The sequence below is a fragment of the Nomascus leucogenys genome, chromosome 10 (genome assembly GCF_006542625.1).
Source record: "Nomascus leucogenys isolate Asia chromosome 10, Asia_NLE_v1, whole genome shotgun sequence".
Taxonomy (NCBI): Eukaryota; Metazoa; Chordata; class Mammalia; order Primates; family Hylobatidae; genus Nomascus; species Nomascus leucogenys.
In genome coordinates, this window is record NC_044390.1 from 88,582,563 (window position 1) to 88,609,987 (window position 27,425).

Genomic DNA, 27,425 nt, shown 5'->3' on the forward strand with positions numbered 1-27,425 from the left:
TTTGGCTCACTGCAGCCTCAACCTCCTGGGTTCAAGAGATTCTCCCACCTCTGGCTCCCGAGTAGCTGGGATTACAGGCGTGCGTCGCCATATCCCGCTATTTTTTTTTTGTATTTTTAGTAGAGACAGGGTTTCACCACGTTGGCCAGGCTGGTCTCAAACACCTGACCTCATGTGATCCGCCTGCCTCGGCCTCCTGAAATCTTGGCATTACAGGAGTCAGTCACTGCACCCAGCCAGCCGCATGATGTTTTCAAGGTTCATCCATGTTGCAATATGTATCAGTACTTCATTCCTTTTTTGGTCTAATAATATTCCACTGCATAGAGAGACCACATTTCCTTTAACCATCTCTCAGATAATGGACATTTGGGTTGTTTTTACTTTTTGACTATTATGAATAATGCTGCTAAGAACCATTAGCATGTACGTTTTTCTGTGGACCTAGGTTTTCATTTCTCTCGGATATACACCTAGGAGTGGAATTGCTGGGTCTCATGGTAACTCTGTTTTAACATTTTTGGGCCGGGCGCTGTGGCTCATGCCTGTAATCCCAGCACTTTGGGAGGCCGAGGCGGGCGGATCACGAAGTCAGGAGATCGAGACCATCCTGGCTAACACGGTGAAACCCCGTCTCTACTAAAAATACAAAAAATTAGCCGGGCGCGGTAGCGGGCGCCTGTAGTCCCAGCTACTCCGGAGGCTGAGGCAGGAGAATGGCGTGAACCCAGGAGGCGGAGCTTGCAGTGAGCCGAAATCGCGCCACTGCACTCTAGCCTGGGCTACAAGCGAGACTCCATCTCAAAAAAAAAAAAATTTTCTGAAGAATTGTCAGACATTTTCATAGCAGCTGCATCATTTTACATTCCCATCATTCATGTATGAAGATTCCAAATTCTCCACATCCTCACCATCTATTTTCTTTCTTTTTGACGTTACCCATCCTTGTAGGCGCACAGCGGTATCCGTGGATTTGATTTGCATTTCCTTGGTAGTTAATGATGTTGAGCATCTTTTCATGTGCTTATTAACTCTGGAGGTAGACCTGCCAGGCCTTTTCTAATGAGGGACAACCATGGCTTTGTACCCCAAGGACATTTTTATTGAGTTTCTTTGTGTCTAGATCATTAGAATTAATTAATACTTTATCTTCCAATGAAGCTCAGCTGCGTCCTGCATCGTGAATGAAAGGCTTTCTGTACATTTTTGCAAAAAAGAAAACCTAGGACTATTCTGGATAAGAAGTGACATTATCTGAGCAGCACTTGAAGCAAGAGAAATACATACTCTGATGCATTATTTCAGTCTAAGGAAGTGGCCTGGCACGCACTCTGTCTCTCTCTCTCCGTGTGTTTTAATCTAATACAGCACAACTGTCGAAGCAAATCTATAATGTATATCCAGTCTGTCCTAGGCAATTGATTTTTAAAATCTTTTTTTTTTTTTTGAGCGAGTCTCTCTGTCCCCAGGCTGGAGTGCATGGCGCATCTCGGCTCACTGCAAGCTCCGCCTCCCGGGTTCACGCATTCTCCGCCTCAGCCTCCGAGTAGCTGGGCTCAGGCGCCCCCACCGGCCGGCAATTTTTTGTATTTTTAGTAGAGACGGGGTTTCACCGTGTTAGCCAGGATGATCTCGATCTCCTGACCTCGTGATCCACCTGCCTTGGCCTCCCAAAGTGCTGGGATTACAGGCTTGAGCCACCGCGCCCGGCGAAAATCTTAAATATTGGTTAAGTTAGAGGTGAGATTAAAAAGTGTAGGAAAATCGGCTGGGCCCAGTGGCTAATCCCAGCACTTTGGAAGGCCGAGGTGGGCGGCTCACCTGAGGCCAGGAGTTCTAGACCAGCCTGGCCAACATAGTGAAAACCAGTCTCTACTAAAAATAGAAAAAATTAGCCGGGCGTGGGGGCGGGCGCCCGAAGTCCCAGCTACTTGGGAGGCTGAGGCAGGAGAATCCTTTGAACCCGGGAGACGGAGGTTGCAGTGAGCCGAGATCACACCATTGCACTCCAGCCTGGGCAAGAGCAAAACCTTGTCAAAAAAAAAAAAAAAAAAGGTGTAGGAAAATAAACTGTCATCCAGTACAGCTGAAGAAATCGATACCTTAATTTACAACTTCAGTTTCTCTGTCCAAAGGCAATTCCAAGGCTCGAGCAAATTCTTTTATTGTGCTACGATTTTGGTTATTTTGAATACAGCTTTTCAAAGACCACTTGGGATTTGAGAGCCCTTGGTTTTCTAAGTGTTTTCTATAAGCCTTGTTTTTAAAGGCCGCGTCCTAGCGAGTGCAGCTGCCGCTCCTTACCGGACCCACAAGTGAGGAGCCCCGAGGTCATCACCGAGCGTGAACGCGGGAACGTCTGGGAAGGAAATCTGAGGCCCTGCTCTGACTGTCATAACAAAAGCCTTCTAGCCAACCGGCGTGTTCAAATTCACCACGGCCCTTCCCGCGCTCCCCTCCCCGGAAACTTGACCACCTAGCCCAGAATGCCGCAGCAGCTTCCTCAGGGGACGCTGTCTCCCATTTCAAACACCCAACCGAGAAAAAGCTCCGCAGCGCGCCTTCCGCCACGCCCAGGCCCGCAGGTCTCCGCTCGGGGCGGAAAAGAATTCTTCCCCCGCACTCCCAGCCAGGAGGAACGCCAGAGGCACCGCCCCATCCCTGCCGCTTCATTGACTCTGGTGACCGGCCCCCCGAAAGTCGGCTTTCTATTGGCTGTCTTGGCCGCCGCTCTGCGCTTTTACCGGGGCACGCGGCGAGCGTGACCACGCCCCTTACGTCCGGACGCTCGGTCGCCTCCCGAGGCGTCGTAATCGCCGCCCAGAGGGAAGGAGGTCGGCAGTGCGAGGAGCTGCTATGGTGCTGAGTTTCCTGGTAGAGCCGGCCGAGCCGAGGCGGTCGCGGCCATGAAGGTGAGGGGCCGGTGGAGCCGGACAGACCCCTCCTCGCCAATCCTATCCAGCCAGGGCACCTGAAGCGCCTCCTTTCTTTCCGCCTTAGCGGTTACCTAGTCGGCATCTCGGAGAGCAGCGCTGAGGGGGGTCGCTTGCCCGGCTTCCGGCGCCCCAACCGAGCCAGGGCAGGCTCCCGGACTCTCTCGAGCTCCTCCAGTGCCACCCCCGTCAGCGACCCGAGCGATGGGGAGAAGCCGTGCGCCCCCAGCTTTCGCGCCGGGTGGGCCCCTTTCTGCGCCCGGCCCTGTGCGCCTCCTCGGGGGCCTGAGGCAGAGCCGCCAGGGCTCGCATCAGCCTCGGTCCCTTGGCGCGCGGCGTGCCCTCTCCTGCCCCGAGTCCTTGAACTAACCCAAGTGTCGGGGACATCGTGGGACCGAGGAGAACGGGAGGGGTGCAGGGGGTGGTGAGGCCGGGGCCAGGCTAACGGGTTAGAGAACTCTCAGGGTGGGGATGCCACCCGGAAGGGGTGCTCCGTAGGCTGAACGTCGGGGCCGCGACCTAGAGAAGGCTAGATGTGCCTCCATCGCCACTAGGTAAACGCAGCAAGGAATCTGGCAGCTTGAGTTCTCCAAGGTGGGAGTGAGAGCGTGGGAGCATTACTGATGAGAAGTTGAAGAAAAGGGGGAAGGGGAGCGGGGTTTCCGGCCTACTTCTGAGAGATGATTCTCAACCCGATCACTGAGAGTTCTGAAGAGCTCTGTGAACAGCAGTCAGTTCAGGGTATTGATTGATTTGCCAAACTCAAACCAAGTGGGATGAGTCATAAGGTGATGATAACTTTCAGACCTAGACGATTTCGTTAATCTCAGTGCAGAGGTGTGCTGGGGGGTGGGTCATCTAGCAGGTGAGCTGCTAAATTAACGCTGTCTCCATAAAGCGTCAAAGATTTACTATGGAAGATTGAAAAAGAGTGTCAGCTGGTCACAGAAATTCAGCACGTTTTGTTGAACGTTTTCTGTGCGTTAGCCAAGAGGGAGACATGGTGAAGAGAAGTAATTCAAAATACAGTCTCACCCCTTAGGAAGGAGTTTACCATTCAAAAGAAGAGTTATTTCCAAGTAACCATATTACAAGACAGAAGGCTATAGGTATCAAAAAAAAAAAAAGGCGGGGACAAAACACTTAGGAGCAAGAAGGATACTTCTGGCTACAGAAAGCAAGGAATAGTTTTGGAATAGGTAACTTTGGAACTGTGCCTTGAAGTATTGAGGATATTGTAAAAGCTTATTTTTGACTTTCCAGTTTAGTTATATTATTGCAGCTTGAAATTTCTATTAAAATATCTAGAAGTAGCTTTATTTCCTGAAAACCACCCTCTGCTGTGTTAAGATCCAAAAACAAAGCAGGGATCTTTCTATATAATGCCTCGAAGAATGTCAGTATCAATATTAAATTTGTGGCCCATTAAGGAACTAGCTATCGAAGGAAAGAATTAGAGACAGGTCCAGTGTTGACGTTTTTAAACAAGTTCTTTGAAAACAGACGTGTGTTTTGAATTGAAGTGGACGGTACTACTTTCCAAGATGAAATTTTAGAAACAAAGTTTGGTGGCAATTGAAATTATAGAAAAGATATGTATTTTCAGAAGCAAAATATGGACCTGAATAAACATCAGCCTGTGCAAGATGACAGTTATAAATGGTGCTTTTGTTTTTGTGAAACTGGATTTACACCATTTAGGATTTGGGCTGTTAAATGTTTATTATTTAACTTAATGTTGATGTATATTGAAATTGTTTAATTGTGGGTATGCTCATCTGTAGATTTCTGGGCAGAGACTGATTCCTGATGTCATGGAATGCTAACATGTGAATGTTCATGTAAGGAAATACTTCTTTCTGTGGAATTAAAATTACATTAAAAGCCAAGCAAGTATACCTGGCTGGGCGCAGTGGCTCACGCCTATAATCCCAGCACTTTGGGAAGCCAAGGCGGATGGATCACTTGAGGTCAGGAGTTCGAGACCAGCTTGGCCAGCATAGCAAAACCCTGTCTCGATTAAAAATTATTTTAAAAAGAAAAAAAGGAAAAAAAAGTTAAGCAGTTAAAAATAAAAAAAGCTAAGCAATTATATGGATAAGTACATGTTCACTCAAACCTGGAGCAGCTGGTTTTAGCATATGTACGGAATGGGTATTTACTTTCTCCCTTTGGTGTTTTGGTTTGGAAACATGTTTTGAAATAGGTCTTACCTCTCAGACTCAAGTAACATTTTAACCTTACAGTAACATCCAATCAACTTCCCATAAGGGATTTAAAAAAAAATCCAAATTAGTGCCCTGTGTTAATTTGATTTAATCCTTTTTCCCATTTTTCCTTATTTATATTGATCTCACCATTAATTGTGCTAATCTCGGTTGTTCTTCCAAGCTCAAAATGAGATATCAAGGAGAAAGTAATCTACTGAAAGTAATTCCTTTTCCTCTTTTTTCTCTGAAAGGTGGGGGAGTGGTGCTAAGGATCAAGTATACTGTTAAAAGAAAACAAAAACCCAAGCATGAGGAAGGTAACATTTATATCTATAGCACACATTATTGTAATAATCTATCAGTTTGGCCAATGTCTTGTCTAAAAGTATTGCATTTTAGAGTTCATCATCTGTTTTTGCAAACTGCTTAATGTCCAAATGGTATGAGAGAAATAATTTAGGATGTAGAATTCCTTCCTTTGTGGTATATGGTTGGATATTTGGTCATTAAGAGTTAGGTCCCTGCATATTGTATTTCAGTTGAAGCAGCAGTTTTGATAAGAAATCCTTTCATATTCTAAGGAGCATATGTTTCTCAAATGGCTCTAAATAGGATAAAGAGGCCAGGTGCGGTGGCTCACGCCTGTAATCCCAGCACTTTGGGAGGCCGAGGCGGGCAAATCACAAGGTCAGGAGATCGAGACCATTCTGGCTAACACAGTGAAACCCTGTCTCTACTAAAAATACAAAAAATTAGCCAGGTGTGGTGGCGGGCGCCTGTAGTCCCAGCTACTCTGGAGGCTGAGGCAGGAGAATGGCGTGAACCCGGGAGGCAGAGTTTGCAGTGAGCCGAGATTGCACCACTGCACTCCAGCCTGGGCGACAGAGCAAGACTCCATCTCAAAGAAAAAAAAAAAAGAGATAAAGATTTGGTTTTTTATCAACTGTTTTTTCTGCTTTGCTTTTAGTTATGTAGGAAAGTTTAACCTAACCAAGATTAAACTGTAAAACTGATTATTTTATATCACCGTTGCTAAGATTTAATACATCTTTTTCCTGTCGTTTAACACAGGACATTGAGTTTTAGCAAATTGAAGGTTGTCCAGAGTTTAAAACAAACCCTGGACATATAGTGGGTGAGTTCTCTGAGGAAGCTTTCATTGGTGGAAGAACAGTATCCCTCCTTGGTCCTTGTAGATTCATGTAGCATCCGAGACAATTATTTTTTGAATTTAAAACTTCTAGGTTCATCCTTAAAATAACTGTGTAAATAATATATTTAACTTAGAGTTATGGCAAGCAAGGTAGACTCTTATGAGAAGAGTGTATGGCTTTATTATTATATTGCTATTTACCTAGTTTAATAAAAAGTGAATGTGTAATAACATATTAAGAGTTATGGCAAGCAAGACAGACTCTTAAGAGTCTATGGCATTATTACCTTGCTATTTACCTAGTTTAATAAAAAGCGAATGACTTAGATCATTTAGTTTTCTGTTTCTTTTTTTTTATTTTTTTTTTTTGAGACGGAGTCTCACTCTGTCGCCAGGCTAGAGTGCAGTGGCACGATCTCTGCTCACTGCAACCTCCGCCTCTCGGGTTCAAACAGTTTTCCTGCCTCAGCTTCCCGAGTAGCTGCCATGCCCAGCTAATTTTTTTTTTTTTTTTTTTTTTTTTTCATATTTAGTAGAGACGGAGTTTCACCATGTTGCCCAGGCTGGTCTCAAACTCCTGAGCTCAGGCAGTCCACCTGCCTGGGCCTCCCAGACTGCTAGGATTACAGGCTTGAGCCACCGCGCCTGGCCTACTTGTCTGTTTTCATACTCATAAACTTTCTTTTCCTTCTCTCCCCCTATACTTCTTTTGTCTCTGGCTGTCATTTAATCTTTTTTTTTTTGAGATGGAGTCTCTCTCTGTTGCCCAGGCTGGAGTGTGGTGGCACCATCTCAGCTTACTGCAGTCTCTGCCTCAAGTGATTCTCCAGCCTCAGCCTCCTGTGTAGCTGGGACTACAGGTGTGCACCACCACGCCCAGCTAATTTTTTTTTGGTATTTTTAGTAGATACAGGGTTTCACCATCTTGGCTAGGCTGGTCTCGAACTCCTGACCTCAAGTGATTCTGGCCTCCTAAAGTGCTGGGATTAGAGGTGTGAGCTACTGTGCCCAGCCTGTCATTTAATCTTCATGGAAACCACCATAGCTTTTCTGATTCTTCGTTCTAGTCTGGCTGGTTGATAGTATATTTAATGGAATCATTAAAAGGGATCACATCCTGATGTAGTTTAGGGTTGAAAATTTGTGGTAAACTTGTGAATTCTTTAAATTGAGCATTTTGAAGTATTTTCTCCCCACAGGGATTCTGAAAGCATATTAGATTATACACACACAGAAGCAAAGACAGCTGAACCTTGAGGCCATTTGAAAATCCTGGCACTGTGCCAGAAAGAGAGCTGGGCTGCTGCTCTTGCAAAGAAACAGAGCACCTTTCTTTTTGCTTTTGTTGACTGTAGTGATGTTTCATGGGCTTATATTGTTTGAATCTGACTGAGGAACCTGAGAGAGTCCTTATAATCTTATTGGCCGGAAACTGTCATTCCTAATCTTACGCAGATTATTTAGGTTTGTATTCTTTCCCCTCCCATTTGCTTCCCCTCCTTTGCTCCTACAGAGGGGAGAGGGCTTCTAATTCATTTCTGGGGAGGGAACAGTATGGGAGAAACACTGTCAGTCTCTGCTATGGGAAGAAAAAGAGGGACTTGAACATTGAGGAGTTTCAGTGAAGGAACTGACATGCTTGGCCCAGTACTTTCTGGGACCTTCTCACATCTGTCTTCCTGTAGTGAAGATGGAGTTCTGGTCTCCACTCTACTAGCTGGTAAGCTGCTCTTGGTCAGCTGTATATTATCCAGACTTGTTGGCTGCAGAGCTAAGGTCCTGTTCTCCAGTTGATGCTATCAGTAAAAACAAACATTTTAATTTCCATTTGTCTTATTTCTTTTTTTTTCTTTTTGAGACAGGGTCTTGCTCTGTCACCTAGGCTAGAGTGCAGTGGTGCAATCTCTGCTTACCCCAACCTCCGCCTCCCAGGTTCAAGCAATTCTCCTGCCTCACCCTTCTGAGTAGCTAGGATTACAGGCATCCACCACCATGCCTGGCTAATTTTTGTATTTTTAGTAGAGACAGGGTTTCACCATGTTGACCAGGCTGGTCTGGAACTCCTGACCTCAGATGATCCTCCTGCTTCGGCCTCCCAATGTGCTGGGATCACAGGCGTGAGCCACTGCGCCCGGCCTCTGTCTTATTTCTTTTTTTTTTTTTCCTTGAGATGGAGTCTTGCTCTGTGGCCTAGGCTGGAGTGCAGTGGCGCAGTCTCGGCTCACTGCAAGCTCCGCCTCCCAGGTTCACGCTATTCTTCTGCCTCAGCCTCCTGAGTAGCTGGGACTACAGGCACCCGCCACCACGCCCAGCTAATTTTTTGTATTTTTAGTAGAGACAGGGTTTCACCATGTTAGCCAGGATGGTCTCAATCTCCTGACCTTGTGATCCGCCCACCTCGGCCTCCCAAAGTGCTGGGATTACATGAGCCACTGCGCCCAGCCTGTCTTATTTCTTAATTAGCTCCAAATTGGATGTGGAAAAAAGGTACTGTTACTGGCTCCCTAAAATCTTGGTGCACTGTCTTTGAAGAAAAGAGGAGAACTGGCATTGGATACCAGAATGACATGAGGACATCTAGGTGTCTGAGGCAGTCCAGGCAGGTTTTAGAATTTAATTTCTTATTATGGAATGTGTAAGGTTTTTTGTTGTTGTTGTTTTTTGAGACGGACTCTTGCTCTGTCGCCCAGGCTGGAGTGCAGTGGCATGATCTCAGCCCACCGCAGCCTCTGCTTCCCAGTTCAAGTGATTCTTGTGCCTCAACCTCCCGAGTGGCTGGGACTACAGGCACCCGCCACCACGCCTGACTAATCTTTTGTATTTCAGTAGAGATGGGGTTTCACCATGTTGCCCACGCTGGTCTCGAACTCCGGAGCTCAAGCAATCCGTCCACTTCAGCCTCCCAAAGTGCTAGGATTACAGGCATGAGTCACCGCGCTGGGCTAGGTGTTAAGTTTTTAAATACGATACCTGGTTTTTAACTGATATAAGCCAGGCAGACCATGGTCCTATGGTGGCTCTACTGAGAGCAGCTTTGGCTTAAGAGGGTGGATTAGACTATCAAGAACAAATCATTTATTTTTAGTAATCATTGATGGCTAGAAAATAAACTCCAAACACAGGTAAATTCTCTGAGCTTGGAGTTTTGTGCCAGGCATAGGCAGACAGTTGCCTCATTCTCTTATTCTCTATGTTGTTTTAAACTACATTCATGGTCAAGAGAGGAAATTTAGCTGTCTTCACGATTATCGTTCTTTTTTTTAAATATAATTTCAACTTTTAGATTGGGGGGGTACATGTACAGATTTGTTACATGGGTATATTGAGTGATGCTAAAGTTTGGGGTACAGTTGGTCCCGTCAGCAGGTAGTGAACACAGTACCCAATGTTAGTTTTTCACCCCTTGTTCCTTTCTTCCCTCCTTCCCCCCAGATTATTCTCTCTAAACTGTTAGAAAAAGGGTTATACTTCTTAGATACCACTTGGATTCATGTGGTATAACCCATAGAGTTTTGCTGCCAACTAGGGTCCCCAAGTAGGTCATGGAAGCCCAGATCATGGCTTGCATTTTCAAAGTTCCAGCCTTTTCAGAGATCTGGCTTTGGGCTTTATTCACGGAGTAGTAACTGTAGGGTTTTTTTCTCCCAATGAACAAATAATGGATGGTGACCCTTCCATAAAGAAGACACCACTTTGGAATTGAGACCAGTGAATCGACTGCAAATTCAGAAGCCAAAGGGGTATGCCTAGTATACTGTCAGAAGCCAAAGGTGGGGGTATAGTATACAACAACTCAATGAATTGACTGCAAATGCAGAAGCCAAAGGCATATGCCTAGTATACAACAACTCGGTGAACTGACTGCAAATTCGGAAGCCCAAGGGCTATGCCTAGTATGCTGTCTTTCCAGGAACTGGGTTTGCTCAAAATCTAGGAGGAAATGGAGTGGTTTGTAGAAGATGCTTCAATCTTACTATCAGTATGGAAGCAGTGAATGAATAAAAGAAAAATAAAGGAATACAGGCTAATTTAACTGGAGGAAGATCTTAAAATATCGGGAAGACAGAAATGGAACAGGAAAGAACATGAACTTAGGTCTCTAAAGTTTTTAAAAGGAGGGTGCAGGAGAGTGATCCTTGTTGGTTATGACCCTACTGGATATGGTAACTGGGTTCCAAGGAAATATAACAGAGGCAGAGTGTGAAGAGCTCAGAAAATAGATTGGCATATGTTCCCCCCATCCCTTGTCCCCCTCTCCACTGTAAGAGCTCAGATTCAATAAACCCTTGGGGAAATTGTCTTTTAAATAGTTCTCCAATTGCTTTTATAGGTTCCGTCAAGTCATAACAGAAAATGTGGGCCAAGCGTGGTAGCTCATGCCTGTAATCCCAGTGATTTGGGAGGCTGAAGCAGAAGGATCCCTTGAGCCCTGGAGTTTGACATCAGCCTGGGCAGCATATCGAGATCCCGTCTCTAAAAAAATAAAAATAAATGGCCAGGTGCGGTGGCGCACGCCTGTAATCCCAACACTTTGGGAGGCCAAGGCAGGCAGATCACCTGAGGTCAGGAGTTCAAGACCAGCCTGGCCAACATGGCGAAACCCCATCTCTACTAAAAATATAAAAAATTACCAGGGTGTGGTGGCAGGCACTTGTAATCCCAGCTACTTGGGAGGCTGAGGCACGAGAATCACTTGAACCCGAGAGGCAGAGGTTGCAGTGAGCCAAGATCGTACCACCGCACTCCACCCTGGGTAACAAGAGTGAAACTCTGTCTCAAAAAATAAATAAATAAATAAATAAAAACTAGACAATGTGTACAGATTTAAGAGGGGAAAGATCAGTATAGGGCACTTCAAGCACTATTAGGTGAGTGTCAAGGTGACAGTTGTAGGTAGAGATGCCTTTGCCCTGAGGAGGCATGCAGAATAATTTCTGAAATTTGTGAGAAAGTACAGGAAGATGAAACATACTAAAGGAGAGCCAGGTAGATGGAGTCCAAGCTTGGAAGGATTTATCTTCTAGATGGATTCTTCAGCCTGAAGGTGAAGAAGGACAAAAATACTTTGAACAATGGCTGCTTTTGATAGACCCAGAAATCACTGACTTTCTCCTAATATTGGGAGATTTCACACAAGAAAATGTGCAGAGGGGTTAAGGTGGGAAATAAAAGTTTGGGCCCAAAAGCAAAGAGCAAATAAAATCAAGGAGAGCACCAAAGTCCAGCAAAAGTTACAGGCCAATATGTGGTAAAAAGGAAAGGGATTCATTGAAGAATCAGATTAGATTGTTAAAAACTCAGCTGACCCTTTCTTTTTTTTTTTTTTTTTTTTGAGGTAGAGTCTTGCTCGGTCACCCAGGCAAGAGTGCAGTGATACAGTGGCGTGATCTCTGCTTACTGCAACCTCCACCTCCCAGGTTCAAACGATTCTCCTGCTTCAGCCTCTTGAGTAGCTTGGACCACAGGCGTGCACCACCATGCCCGGCTAATTTTTGTATTTTTAGTAGAGACGGAGTTTTACCATGTTGGCCAGGCTGGTCTCAAACTCCTGTCCTCAGGTGACCCGCTGGCCTCGGCCTCCCAAACTGCCGGGATTACAGGCATGAACCACAACACCTGGCCAAAACTTAGCTGACCCTTTCTTAAAGGATTGGGTAAAACCAAAGTGGGATGCGAAATACTACATATCCCACAACAGAAAAACGTAGACAGGTCTTGGGGAGTATGTGGCTGAGGCATTAGTTCCAGAAGTCAAGGGCCACAGGCTTCCAAAGTAACCACAGCCCTTTCCACTCAGGAATTTGTGGAGGGTGATGTTCCAGCTGAAACAGTATAGGCAGGAAGAAGACATCTTCCCTTGGACTGAGCAGGTCTTAAGCTTTTAACCTGGCCTGTATATCAGAATTACCCAGGGAGTTTTCAAAAAAATTCTGGTGCCCAGGCTGCACCACAGACCAGTGAAATCAGAATCTCTGGGGCTGGGACCCCAGGCATCAGTATTTTTAAAGACTTGCCTGGTGAGTCCAACATGCAGCCAAGGCTGAAAACCATTCTCTTAAGGGCAGTTTCACAACCCTAGGCAATTCCTTAGCAAGAGGTACTGACAGCAGCTACCAAGCTACAGGACTAAAACACCTGTTCCAACAAACGGCAACGGGGGTGGATGTTTCCTGGCACTTCAGTGCTAAAATGAATGTAAAGAAATTATGTTCATGGCCGGGTGTGGTGGCTCATACCTGTAATCCCAGCACTTTGGGAAGCCGAGGTGGGCAGATCACCTGAGGTCAGGAGTTCGAGACCAGCCTGACCAACATGGAGAAACCCCGCCTCTACTAAAAATACAAAATTAGCCGGGCATGGTGGCACATGCCTGTAATCCCAGCTACTAGGGAGGCTGAGGCAGGAGAATCGCTTGAACCTGGGAGGTAGAGGTTGCGGTGAGCCAAGATCGTGCCATCGCACTCCAGTCTGGGCAACAAGAGTGAAACTCCATCTCAAAAAAAAAAAAAGAAATTATGTTCATTTCAGCACTGGGATGCCAGGAAACACGGGGCTTAAAGGGGAGATGGAAATTAAAATTTTCAAATATGCTGGATGGGGCCGGTGTGGTGGCTCATGCCTGTAATCCCAGCTCTTTGGGAGGCTGAGGCAGGCGGATCACGAGGTCAGGAGTTCGAGACCAGCCTGGACAACATGGTGAAACCCCGTCTCTACTAAAAATACAAAAATTAGCTGGGTGTGGTGGTGGGTGCCTGTAATCCCGGCTCCTCAGGAGGCTGAAGCAGGAGAATTGCTTGAACCCGAGAGGCAGAGGTTGCAGTGAGCCGAGATTGTGCCATTGCATTCCAGCCTGGGCAACAGAGCAAGATTCTGTCTCAAAACCACCAAAAAAAAAAAAAAAAAAGTGCTGGATGGGAAAGAAAAATACTTCAAATATACTAGTGACAGGGGCTTCCCCTGCTTCAAATTTCTGAACTTTCCAGAAGGCTGGAGTGTTGCAAATGCTCCTGTCAGAGATGATAACTGTAAGTGGATTTGCCCTTCAGTATGATGCTAAGGTTATTCTCATTGAGAGATCATGTTCTCATTGGAAGATTTTGCCCAAATTTAAGTTCAGAGATTCTAATGAGGCTGCAACCTGAATTTTTCAGGATTGCTTCTTTACCTTCTATTCCTGTAGTATTTGGCTGACTAGTTAATATGTGTCTGAGTTGTACTGAATATTGGGTTATAGCAGCATTTTTGCCTGGGACACTTTGGAGGTTGGCTTGGGCTTTTTTGTTTGTTTTTGAGACAGGGTCTCACTCTGTCACCCAAGCTGGAATGCGGTGGCATTAAGCATAGCTAACCATAGCCTCGACCTCTCAGGCTCAAGAGATCCTTTTGCCTCAGCCTCCGAGTAGCTGGGAGCACAGGCACATGCCCCCACACCTGGCTAATTTTATGTTTTGTAGAGGTAGAGTCTCCCTATGTTGCCCAGGCTGGTCTTGACCTGGCCTCAAACAATCCTCCCACATTGGCCACCTAAAGTGCTGGGATTACAGGAGTGCGCCACCATTCCTGGCCTGTTTTTATTTTATGATGAGGGCTAAATTAAGGGTTTTTCTTCATTTTCTTTCTGGGGAACAAAGGAAATTCCCTTCCTTGTATAGAAACGTGAGGAATGGGACAAAATTGTCCCCCTCCAAAATTGGTATCTACACAGAGAATCCATCTGTTTTCCCAAAATAAGTCCTTCTATTCCCTTTACCAGAGCTGTGTAGTTGAAAAAAAAATTTTCAGCCTAGAATTTTTAATGCTCATACTCATTAACATGGTTTGAAAAATTGTATCCTTCCCTAATTCATTGTAAAACTATCCCTGATACAAAGGTCATAATCTCTGACAGTGCCGCTTTTAAAAGGGGGTGTCATTTGAGATTTTTGGTTTTCTTTATGAAGAAAACATATTTTGAACTTTCTAAGTAGCATGTAAAATTTTAATAATGTTACATTGCCTGTGAAGAGATAATAGGAATTTTTTACATAGTTACTTGTCAGTCATACCATGGTGGAAAGAGGAGCAGGAGAAAAAGAAGTTTTTGTCCATGAGGAACTTTCACTGTAGTCCAGGAGGCAACATCAGACATGAATTAGAAGGGGGATAAAAGGCCGGGCATGGTGGCTCATGCCTGTAATCCCAGCACTTTGGGAGGCCAAGGCGGGCGGATCACGAGGTCAGGAGATCGAGACCATCCTGGCTAGCACGGTGAAACCCCGTCTCTACTAAAAATACAAAAAATTAGCCGGGTGTAGTGGCGGGCGCCTGTAGTCCCAGCTACTCGGGAGGCTGAGGCAGGAGAATGGCGTGAACCCGGGAGGCAGAGCTTGCAGTGAGCCGAGATCGCGCCACTGCACTCCAGCCTGGGCGACAGAGCGAGACTCCGTCTCAAAAAAAAAAAAAAAAAAAAGGTCGGGGGTGGATAAAAGCTAAGAGAGCTGTTGGTTTAGTAGCTACATTAGTAGGAAGCTAAACTTTGTGAAACTGCACTTCTGTTAACCCTGGAATGAAGAGAAGTTTATCCTGGGAGTACTTTCTGCAGTTGAGGTATTTTTTTCCCCAAAAAACGTAACGTGCAAACTGAATTTTTTAAAACAAAGTTTTTCCAGTTTTGAGTACATACTCTAAAGAACTGTGGATGAATCCTTTACTTAAGAGAACATTAACTTTATTATTATTAATTTTTTTTGAGATGGAGTCTCACTCTGTCACCCAGGCTGGAGTGTAGTGGCGCAATCTTGGCTCACTGCAAACTGCCTCCTGGGTTCAAGCGACTCTCCTGCCTCAGCCTCCCGACTAGCTGGGACTACAGGCACGTGCCACCATGCCCAACTATTTTTTTTTTTTCAGATGGAGTCCTGCTCTGTTGCCCAGGCTGGAGTACAGTGGCGCAGTCTCGGCTCACTGCAAGCTCTGCCTCCCGGGTTCACGCCATTCTCCCACCTTAGCCTCCCAAGTAGCTGGGACTACAGGTGCCCGCCACCACGCCAGGCTAATTTTGTTTTTGTTTTTTTAGTAGAGATGGGGTTTCACCGTGTCAGCCAGGATGGTCTTGATCTTCTGACCTCATGATCTGCCCGCCTTGGCCTCCCAAACTGCTAGGATTACAGGCGTGAGCCACCACGCCTGGCCTAATTTTTCTGTTTTTAGTAGAGATGGGGTTCTGCCATGTTGGTCAGTCCAGTCTCGAACTCCTGACTTCATGTAATCCACCTGCCTTGGCCTCCCAAAGTGCTGAGATTATAGATGTCAGCCATCGTGCCTGGCTGAACACTAACTTTAAATTAACTCTTAGTAAATCTAGATTTTCATGCTTTTTGGTTTTTTTTTGAGACGGAGTCTCGCTGTGTCACCCAGGCTGTCGTGCAGTGGCGTGATCTCGGCTCACTGCAACCTCTGCCTCCTGGGTTCAAGTAATTCTCCTGCCTCAGCCTCCCAAGTAGCTGGGATTACAGGTGCCTGGGAACCACACCAGCTATTTTTGTATTTTTAGTAGAGACGGGGTTTCACCATGTTGGCCAGGCTGGTCTTGAACTCTTGACCTCATGATCTGCTCCCCCACCTCCGCCTCCCAAAGTGCTGGGATTACAGGCATGAGCCATCGTGCCCATCCTTTTTTTTTTTTCCCCCTCTTTTTGAGGCAGAGTCTCACTCTGTCGCCCAAGCTGGAGTGCAATGGTGCGATCTAGGCTCACTGCAACCTCCGCCTCCCAGGTTCAAGCGATTCTCCTGCCTCAGCCTTCCAACTAGCTGGGATTACAGGCATCTGGCCAATACGTCCAGCTAATTTTTGGTATTTTTAGTAGAGATGGCGTTTCGCCATGTTGTCCAGGCTGTTTTGAACTCCTGACCTCAGGAGATCCACCTTCCTTGGCCCCCCAAAGTGCTGGGATTACAGGCATAAGCCACTGAGCCTGGCCAGATTTTCATGCTTTTATGCACACCGTGGCTATAGAGTTTGAGGTATATAATCATTTAAAGGTACGAACTATTATAATTTTACCTTTTTTTTTTTTTTGAGACGGAGTTTTGCTCTTTTGCCCAAGCTGGAGTGCGGTGGCGCGATCTCGGTTCACTGCAACCTCCACCTCCTGGGTTCAAGCGATTCTCCTGCTTCAGCCTCCCGAGTAGCTGGTATTACAGAAGCCTGCCACCAAGCCCAGTTTTTTTTTTTTTTTTTTTTTTTTTTTTTTTTTTTTTTTTTTTTTTTTTTTTTTTTTTTTTTTTTTGAGATGGAGTCTCGCTGTGTTGCTCAGGCTGGAGTGCAGTGGCGCCATCTGGGCTCACTGCAAGCTCCGCCTCCTGGGTTCATGCCATTCTCCTGCCTCAGCCTCCCAAGTAGCTGGGACTACAGGCGCCCGCCACCACGCCTGGCTATTTTTTTGTATTTTTAATAGAGACAGGGTTTCACCGTGTTGGCCGGGCTGATCTTGAACTCCTGACCTCGTGATCCACCCGCCTCAGCCTCCCAAAGTGCTGGGATTACAGGTGTGAGCCACCGCACCCAGCTTTACCTGACTTGAAAGGCATCACTATTTCTTGAGAATTATAGGGTGTGAAGACTTATAATATTGAAATCCTTGGCTTTGATACTTCAGACTGTTTGAACCTTGTGTTGTGGTTTCTTCTTTACCTTCTCCTTTCTTTATAATACAACATTACTTCTGGGTAATAACAGAAACAGCCATTATCCTTCTGTTGCATTCCAAATTGCCTTTTGCCTTTTAAGGTTGAGGGCTTTTTATTTGCTTTTTGTTTTAAGAGCTTGCCGGACAAACAGTAAATGTTTGACAGAATCAGATAATAAAATAAATGGAACTGTATTATTATGTGCTGGCATTTTAACTAATACCTCAGCTATCTCGACTTCCATTACCTATCACATTATCTAGATTCTAGAATATGCTTAAGAATTAGGACAAGGGCAAAAGCCTATTCGTTCTAAACACTATAGCTTTTATTTTAAGCATGGGAAAATGCCTTTGGCCCTCGCTGAAAATTTATTCTTTTATGTATACTTGTAACAAGCATGGTTATCAGGTTTCTGAGACTGCAGTAAAAAAGGAGACAGGTTACTCTGGGCAGGTATAGTGATAGCCCTGGTGGCTCAAAGAGAGGGAAGAGACAAGGAAAAAACCATAGAAAGCAATACATTAGTTCTGGGCCATTTAGTGGAGTAGCAAATAGCCCTTACACCTTGGAAGGTCATGATGGTTATCAAGTCATTAAAAATTATGTTTAGTATCTTCAGTTTGAAAAGGTAGAATAAAAAAATACTTTCCTATTGTTGTTTTTTTTTTTTTTTTTTTGAGACGGACTCTCGCTCTGTCGCCCAGCCTGGAATGCAGTGGTGTGATCTCGGATCACGACAGTCTCCGCCTCGCAAATTCAAGCGATTCTCATGCCTTTGGCCCTCACTGAAAGCTAGGAGGCTGGGCACAGTGGCTCATGCCTGTAATCCCAGCACTTTCGGAGGCCAAGGTGGGTGGATCACCTGAGGTCAGGAGTTCGAGACCAGCCATGGTCAACATGGCGAAACCCTGTGTCTACCGAAACTACAAAAAATTAGCTGGACATGGTGGCGGGTGCCTGTAATCCCAGCTACTGGGGAGGCTGAGGCAGGAGAATCACTTGAGCCCGGGAGGCGGAGGTTGCAGTGAGCCGAGATCACGCCATTGCACTCCAGCCTGGGCAACAAGAGTGAAGTTCCGTCTCAAGAAAAAAAGAATTTGGAAAGTAGAGAAAATTTCAGAGAAAATAAATTACACATAATACATTAAAATCTATTCTGGTTTGTCTACAACTTCAGGTAAAAAAAAAAATCTAGTGTTTCAGTTGGTGTTTTGATGTTTTCCAAGTCATTTAAAAAAATTATTTACATATGCTATAGTATATTATACCCAGTTACAAATGCGAAAACAGAGGTTTAAGGAAATGAAGTAATTTAAATTTATGGGCCTGGCATAGTGGCTCACACCTGTAATCTGAGCACTTCGGGAGGCCAAGGTGGGCAGATCACTTGAGGCCACGCGTTTGAGACCAGCCTGGACAACATGGGGGAAACCCAATCTCTACTAAAAATAACTTAGCCGAGTGTGTGGCGTGTGCCTGTAATCCTAGTTATTCGGGAGGCTGAGGCAGGAGAATCGCTTGAACCCAGGAGGCGGAGGTTGCAGTGAGCCAAGATCGCGCCACTGTACTCCAGCCTGCGTGACAGCGAAACCCTGTTTTTAAATAAATAAATTGATGTTATTTCTGTTAAATAATAGCTGAGAAAATCTGCCTTAGACTGTAGAACTGTGATGTCTAGTGCAATGGCCACCAGCCTAATGTTGCCAGGTAAAATACAGGGTGCCTGAAACTTTGAATTTCAGATGAAAAACGAAGAATTTTTAGTATATGCATATCCCAAATATAGTACAGGACAGACTTTTGTCCAGTCTTTTTTTTTTTTTTTTTTTTTTTTTTTTTTACATGCCTGTGTACATGTATCTGTTTTGGGTGGGTATGGAGGTTTTTTGTTTTGTAAAATTTGGATCATGTTCTCTTTTCCTTTTGTTTAACAAGAGATCATGGGTATTGGCAATGCCAGATATTCTTTGGAAATAGCAGAAAATTCTTTCCAAATGACTTGAAATTTCAGTGCCCAGATGAATATAGTAATCTCAAAAGTTATTGAGGGCAAACTTACCTCTCCAGAATAGCATTCCCTGAGGATCCCAGAGAGCCCAGATTCCACTAAGCTTTAAACTGTGGGATTTGTGTTCCTTTTTAGGCGGGTGCCACGTCTATGTGGGCTTCGTGCTGTGGGCTGCTGAATGAAGTCATGGGAACTGGAGCTGTCAGGGGCCAGCAGTCAGGATTTGCAGGAGCCACCGGTCCATTCAGATTTACACCAAACCCTGAGTTTTCCACCTACCCACCAGCGGCTACGGAAGGGCCCAACATAGTCTGTAAAGCCTGTGGACTTTCATTTTCAGTCTTTAGAAAGAAGGTGAGTTGGATGAAATGTTACATAACAAGACACATGGGTCAGAATTCTTGATTGTAGGTTATTTTGAATAGCTAGTGAATTTTCATTTCTGTTTATAAAAATATCAAAAGCTTAGTTCCATTAGCCATTTTCCATCTAGAAAAATACTTAATTGGAGGGATTATATTACTGCTCAAGTTTTCTGACTAGACATTGTTTCTCACGTTCAGGCATCCTTTCTCCTGAACTTTGACCTGTTTGTATCATTTTATTCTCCATGATGATGTTTATTTCCTAAAGCAAGAAATTTATTAGTCTGTAGTTTTGTTCACAAATGATTTACTGTAACTGATTCAGATTCAAGTTTCAAAAAAATATCCCGAAGGAAGTTTGTATCATTTTATTCTCCATGATGATGTTTATTTCCTAAAGCAAGAAATTTATTAGTCTGTAGTTTTGTTCACAAATGATTTACTGTAACTATGATTCAGATTCAAGTTTCAAAAAAATATCCCGTACCTTAACTTTCAAATGAATAAATGAATGCAATAAATTAACTACTCTTTAGAGATTCAACATAAAATACTGAGCTAACAGTTATTTTCACTCAGATAGAAAGTCATTCAGAGACCTATCATATTGGTAGGCCTCCTTGCTCTCTTTGATCATTAGTTTAGCCTTTTGAAATACTTAAGGAAAAAAAATGTTAGCTTGCGGGAACAATGCAGCGACCAGAAATGACCACATCTTAGTGCCCTCTTTAAGCTTCTCTAGTGGCAAGGCTTTGATTGTGGTTAGGCTGTGTAGTTTACAGATGACTGTATTAGTGGGTCCTGTATTTTCTTGGATTGACCTTGAGAGATCAGTTGCCTTTCTCTTTCCTTCTCAGTCTGTTATGCTTTTTGTCTTCTGCTCTTTAAATGGGGGAAATTTTTCATGTAGGAAAAGACCAAGAAGTGTGATTCTGCTTTCTGCTCTGTGTGGTTCAAGCTCTGTTTTGTTAATTACATGTTTATACCAAGGGGTGGAAAGGTTTTAATTCATTAACACAAGAGTGTGTTTTTCTTAAAGTCCTATATTAGAACTTCTGTGAATCCAGACTGCCTTGGCAATGAATATTTTGATTTTCATGGCTTTTGAAACACGAAAATACCTCTGGAAATAGTCTGGTGCCACTGGGGACTTCGCTGAAAACTAAAATTAAATTTTAATAGAAGGCAGAAAGAAAACTCATGTTTTCATAATGGTTTATATCTTGCTGTCATCAAATGCTTTTCTTTCTTCAGCATGTTTGCTGTGACTGCAAGAAGGATTTTTGCTCCGTTTGTTCAGTCTTACAAGAAAATCTCCGTAGATGTTCTACTTGTCACTTATTACAAGAGACAGCATTTCAGCGCCCTCAGTTAATGCGACTGAAGGTGAAGGACCTGCGGCAGTATCTCATTCTGAGAAATATACCCATAGATACTTGTCGTGAGAAAGAAGACTTGGTGGATCTAGTACTGTGCCATCATGGACTAGGCTCTGAGGACGACATGGACACAAGCAGTCTGAATTCTTCAAGGTCCCAGACTTCTAGCTTTTTTACACGTTCGTTTTTTTCAAACTATACAGCCCCCTCTGCTACTATGTCTTCGTTTCAGGGAGAGCTTGTGGGTGGAGACCAGACATCCAGATCTGGAGTGCTGGCACAGGTACGAGGGGGTAACTAATTACACCCAGGGCCCAGCACGCTTACTCTTGGCCGTATATGGCAGGGCCTTTAGTGCTTGACGACTTCTGATAAACTTCAAGTCATGTGCTGGAGTGGAGCTTCCACACCCAGCTGAACTCTGCACTTGAAGGCTGTGCTGATGTATATAGTGTCTGCTGAGGTGCTAGGTGGCTCCAAAGTCTGCTGTCTGAAGGGTCCCAAAATAGCTCATCAGTCTCTTGGCCTTAGTTAATTTCTCTATCTTATACAGTTAGATACTAACTGTTGAAATGGCTGTGAAAAAGTAGCACATACACATTTGTAGTGTTGTGTTAGTACAAGTGTTTCAGTGACCACAGAAAACAATCAGTAGTGTAAGTTAGCCTAATGCCCATTTGTCTTGGTACAGTGAAATTGTTCTAATTTAGTTAATGAAAGAGCCATCTGGATTAGTGAAAAAATGTAGTTATTTACTAATTGTAATCAATAATATTGTCCCAATGAGGTCCTTGGGCATCCTGATTGAATAACATGTAAGGGCTTGTAATTAATATTTACTTGTACGTGAGTGATTCTAAACTGCTGAAAGAAATGTTTTGAACAAATTTTTTCACACTTAATTTTCTTCTCTGAAGAAGGGGGTTATTAAAAGTAGAGGAAAGCTGGATGAGGTGGTGTGAGCCTGCAGTCTGATACTTGGGAGGCTGAGGCAGGAGGATTGGTTTAGTTCAGGAGTACGAGGCTGCAGGTGTACCATGATTGCAACTGTGAATAGCCACTGTACCCCTAGCCTGGGCAACATAGCAAGACTTTTTTTTTTTTTTTTTTGGAGGCAGAGTCTCACTCTGTTGCCCAGGCTGGAGTGAAGTGGCGAGATCTTAGTTCACTGCAACCTCTGCCCCGCTGGGTTCAAGCGATTCTCCTGCCTCAGCCTTCCGAGTAGCTAGGATTACACCCAGTTAATTTTTGTATTTTTAGTAGAGATGGGGTTTCACCATGTTGGTCAGGCTGGTCTTGAATACCCGACCTCAGGTTATCTACCCGCCTTGGCCTAAGTGCTAAGATTACAGGCATGAGTCAACTGCGCCTGGCCAAGAGTGTCTTTTAATTAGTAAATGAATAAATGCAGAGGGAAATTTGGTCTAATTGCCTTCTAGATATAGTCCTGTGTCCTCTAATAATATTTTGGTCAGTGACAGACCACATACACAGCAGTGGTTCTGTAAGATTATAATACCATATTTTTATTGTACCTTTTTTGTGTTTAGATATGTTTAGATACACAAATACTTATTACTGTGTTATAGCTGCCTACAGTATTCAGTACACTAATGTGATGTACGGCTTTGTAGCCGGCCATGCCCTATAGCCTAGGTGTGTAGCAGGCTGTGCCATCTAGGTTTGTGGAAGTGCACTGTGATGTTCGCACAATGACAAAATCGCCCAAGGACCCATTACTCAGAATGTCTCCTAGTCGTCAAGCAACACATACTGTAGTCATAAATTAGATAAGTCCAAGCCAGGAGTTTTATTATTCTCCCAAATGAGAATTGGCATATTTATGCTGCAAACATAAGGCACACCTGACTGACATACCCCTTTTGGGTATACACCACCATTTGGGTGGTGTGGATTGTTGGATGCTACAGTATGGTGCCTGGGAATCAGTAGGGTGGAATATTTGAAATTGGGAACTGACCTAGCTTATTGGAGAGCTATTGTCAAAATATAGTGAAAATATGTGAAAGAAGGTACATAACCCAAACTGAAGAGATTTTTTTTTTCTAAAGTGTTCTGATTGAGAAATTTTAAAAACTAGAATTAGCCTCAGCCATCAGTGAAGTCTAGAAAGCCTTCGTTGGAATTAGATTGTCTAAGTATACTGTGGTAGAACTGAGATCTTTCAAATCAGATGCCCCTGATGCTTGGGCTGACCCATCAGAGCTTTAGCTTTTTTCTGTCTGCATCTTACAGGCTCCAGTTAAACTAGCCATTTGCAGGTACTTTGATAATGACACAGTGCCATCCCATATCCTTAATGGCTTTGGCATTCCATTATGGGACATTCCTGAGAGAGTGAATACTCTGGTTAGATTTTATAACTTTACACACACACAGGAATTTGTGTTTTGAGCTAACTTTATGGAAGGTAGGTTCTTCATGCAGTTTTGTAGGGCCCAACTTTTTGGAAGGGTCAGCAGCATTCTGAATCCAAAGATGTGCATTATGCTGGCTTTCTGGTCATCATGGGGAGCATCGATGACAAGGCTTTCTCTAGTGATAAATACGGATTGATTCCTGACCTAATCAGATACATTGTATAAGTGTAGGTACAAAGTGAAATCACTTCAGCAAACACAGAAGATGATGATGACGACGATGATGAGGATGATGATGACGAAGAAGAAAACGCGGAGGATCAGGTGAGGCCACCTATAAAATTTGGTTTCCCTGACATGTCAACCTGACAGGAAGGGACAGTGCCCTGCGGACTTTCTCTAGATTAGTACGGGATGTTTCTTCTGGTTTGAATGTAGGACAGTATACTGAAACACTTCTAGGACTGCTGAGATGGCTGGGAGAATAATCAGGGCCAGTGATGAGTTTAGAGTGAGGAGGGTCTGGACTTGTGGTACCAGGGCTAATAGATGCTCTGTGGTTTCAGAACCCCGGGCTCTCCAAGGAGAGAGTGAGAGCTTCGCTGTCTGACTTGTCAAGCCTTGATGATGTGGAAGGGATGAGCGTGCGCCAGCTGAAGGAAATTCTGGCTCGGAATTTTGTCAACTATTCTGGCTGTTGTGAAAAATGGGAACTGGTAGAGAAAGTAAACCGGTTATACAAAGAGAATGAAGAAAACCAAAAGTCCTGTAGGTTTATCTTTTCATTTTTTCCCTATAGTATTTTTCCTTAGGCTTTTAAAAACTGGGTTGTTTCTGTCACAATTAAGTCAAATTTATTTTTGAGAAAGCTGTGTACCATTTTACTGAGTATCAGTTAGTTACATGAGCCTGTTTATAGATCTGGAAAGTAGTAACTTCATTATGTGATGTTCATTATGGCTGTGAGACCACCACTGCCAAGTGAGTTAGAAAATTATTCAATTTGGGCTTTCTTACTATAATTAACTATTTGTTGCAACCCTAATTAAATTCCTTGTCTCTGTAAAAATGCTTATTTTCTCACTAATGCCTTTGGCCGGCCAGTACCTTGGTTCTCTCAACTTTTAAATCTAACAGTAGGGGGAACATTTCCTATAGCCCAGATGTTACATAGTTCTTAGCATCAACTATTTGTAGATTTCTGTGTAAGTCACAAAAAGCTGAGGTTAAGAACTTATGAACTAGGCTGGGCGTGGTGGCTCAGACCTGTAATTCTAGGACTTTGGGAGGCTGAGGCGGGAGGATCACTTGAGCCCAGGAGTTTGAGGCCAGCCTGGGCAACATAGAGAGATCCCATCTCTACAAAAAAAAAAAAACCAAACCAAAACCTGGTGTGGTGGCACCAACCTGTGGTCCCAGCTACTTGGGAGGCTGAGGGGGGAGGATTGCTTGAGCCTGCAGGGAGCCATGGTCATACCACTGCACTCCAGCCTAGGTGACAGAGCAAGACTGTCTCAAAAACAAAATAAAACAGAACAAGAACTTCTGAACTATACATTGATGAAATTTAGCACAGAAATTCTTCCTCAGCTGGTAACACGATCAAGCCACAGAACATTTATGGACAAGAAAAAATAATTCAGTTGTATTTATTTATTTTTAATTGTAAAAAAATATATATGTACTTAATATTTTTAAATTGAGACAGGGTCTCACTTTGTTGCCCAGACTAGTGCTGAACTAGGCGTGGGCCACCATGCCTGGCCCTCAGTGGTGTTCAGATTAACAAATTTATGTTCCTATCTAGCTTAAACAGCCCTCCCATCATTAACTTTTATCATCTTGAGTTTTCTCCTTTAAAAGCTGGTTATAATACAGCATTTGTTGATGAACAGGTTTATGCACAGAATATGCACAAAATATTTTGGCAATCCTACTTCTAAGATGACGTCACAATGGTAGATGCAGAAATCTTCATCCTCAGAGCTTTCAGAGGTCCTAGGCTGCTGGCTGGGAAATGGTTTTCTGGCAGTGAGGGGAGAAGTCAGTTGACTTCATAAATGTAAATAGCAACTATGTATAGTGCACAACGATAATGCCACTCCCACCCTTAAGTAGTTTATGGTGTAGGATATAACATGGTTGTTACTATGACAGCATGGTTTCCAGTGTCTTTCTCCATTAACTCACTGCATAATCTAACCCTAGTTCAATCTCTGGCTTGGGTGGAACACACATTTTGTTTTGAGCACAGCTGGCATCTTTCCTAGCTTGACTGGCTCCAAGTCACTACCAAGATTGTTCCCATATCCCTGACAAGACACTGGCTCCTCTGCTTTCCTAAGTTCTAAAGAGTGGGAAGGAACCCTCCACACAGAAGGGGAGACCAAGGCCCACTCTGATTTCATCTTGAGTTGCCTAGTGCCTTCTCCATTGGCATATCTGCCATCTCATCCCATAGATCCTTTCTCCCCAGGTCCACACCAGTAGTCATGAGCCATGAACTAAGACCCCAGATCACAAGAATCTCTTCCCATGAATGGCAGTAAAACATTTCTCTTAAATCGAGAGACTACTGACCTTTCAAGCTTGAATTCCTGTTCTGTTCCAACTATTCATGATTCCCTTTGATCTCCTCTGACCTGTAGAAAGGGAAGCACCCAAATCCATAGCCCTATGGCCAAATCTCAGGCTGGGGTTAACTTTTTTTAACTTATTCATCATCTTTCTTATTCACAGACTGGATTTTCTCAGATGTAAAGGTGGGCCAAGAGCCAAGACGGCCCATCTTTTTCAAGTTAGACTTCAGCAGGGCCAAGAACACAGATGGCTTGAGATGATTCTAAGGCTAGGGAGGGAAGGATGCACAATTATTCCTAACTTTCCTAAGAGGGGAACTAAGGCTCCTTTTCCTATTGAGATGAGGCTCCAGAGACTGATGTTCCCAGGGATACAAAGCTGAAGCAACTGAGTTAAATTCCAATAGCATCCTGACTCCAAAGCCCATCTGCAGAAGACCAGCTGAGGGTTTCTTTTTCTAGTTACAGAAGTAATATATCCCTATCACAGACATCTTGAATTAGACAAAGATATAAAATAGAAATACATAGCTAACACTTGTTGGGTACTTCAAGCATTTTATTCTTTAAAAAACCCTGAGGTGTAGCTTTTATCATTGCCATTTCTAGTGGAGAGAACCAAAGTGCAGAGAAGTTGGGATTATTTCTTGTACAACACTGGGGTGGCATTGGGCCTGCAGTGGTCATTCAGCAGGTGGCTGCTCAGCTTCGGACCGGGAGGGTGGCTGGCTGGCTGGCCATGCCCGAAGCTGAGGCCTTAGCTGTCTGTTGCCTTTCAGATGGCGAGCGGCTGCAGCTGCAGGATGAGGAAGACGACAGCCTGTGTCGCATCTGCATGGATGCCGTCATCGACTGTGTCCTACTGGAGTGTGGGCACATGGTTACCTGCACCAAGTGCGGCAAGCGCATGAGTGAGTGTCCCATCTGCCGGCAGTATGTGGTGCGAGCCGTGCACGTGTTCAAGTCCTGAAACAGGCTCCCCTCACCAGGACAGTCACCCCCAAACTTGACCCCAAACATTTCAATGCACAGAAGGGACTAGAAACTTACTGTTCAAAGGCTGAAGCTATGTTTAAACATTATTTTCACTACTAAGGGGACAGAAAGATCCATCCTGAGTTGTGGGAACATTGGTCCATGCCATGAGCCTGTCTGCCTGTCGACACATGAGCTTCCCAGGCTCAGCTGGGCTTTCTCACGCATCCCGTGAACACTCATTGAAGTCAGCCTGTTTGCACCATGTGGGCATCAGCCACTGCTGTCTTGGGAGGACACTTATCCTGTTCTCTTATTTCCCCTTCATCCTATTTTTAACTTAAACTGCTCAGATGTTTGAAACTTCTGTCCTCTTTGGATGAGATCAGTGTCCACAAGTGGCCGACATGGAACATGCCAAGCAGTGGCTCCTCTGAATGTTCACTTTATTAGTCATGTATATTTTAAATGCTAACATTTGATGAATGTAAGTTTCCACATTGTTGCTGTTTCTGCATTTAAACATAATTGGGAACAACTGACATTCTCTAGTCTACTGCCAGGGCCTTAGACTCCACATGTCCATTTTTGTTCAGGTATAGCTTTTTATAGCAAGGGCTGCATCTAGCTTCTTTTATTAGAAGTGTGTGTGCTAAATTCCTTATTAATGTGTAATCAGTTTACACTGTTTTGTATAGTGAAGGTGTATTTTCAGTGCTACCCGCTAGCTGATTTTAACTTTAGGAATAAAATTAGTTTTAACAGCTTTGG

General features: G+C 44.2%; 1 protein-coding gene across 3 annotated transcripts; it reads left to right on the forward strand.

Moving 5' to 3' along the window:
• Nucleotides 1–2,734: 2,734 nt before the first annotated feature.
• RNF34 (ring finger protein 34) lies at nucleotides 2,735–27,425 on the forward strand. 3 transcript variants are annotated; one of them, XM_003280306.4, is made up of 7 exons: nucleotides 2,803–2,912; nucleotides 5,395–5,460; nucleotides 19,111–19,329; nucleotides 20,595–21,002; nucleotides 23,332–23,424; nucleotides 23,667–23,868; nucleotides 26,459–27,424. In XM_003280306.4, the coding sequence occupies exons 2-7, from the start codon at nucleotides 5,452–5,454 to the stop codon at nucleotides 26,647–26,649; spliced, it is 1,122 nt and encodes a 373-aa protein (XP_003280354.2). In that variant the 5' UTR covers nucleotides 2,803–2,912; nucleotides 5,395–5,451; the 3' UTR covers nucleotides 26,650–27,424. The 3 variants fall into 3 exon arrangements, with proteins under 3 accessions (XP_003280353.2, XP_003280354.2, XP_030677383.1); XM_003280305.4 differs by lacking the exon at nucleotides 5,395–5,460 and having other exon boundaries at nucleotides 2,735–2,912; XM_030821523.1 differs by lacking the exons at nucleotides 2,803–2,912; nucleotides 5,395–5,460 and adding an exon at nucleotides 7,718–7,760 and having other exon boundaries at nucleotides 26,459–27,425.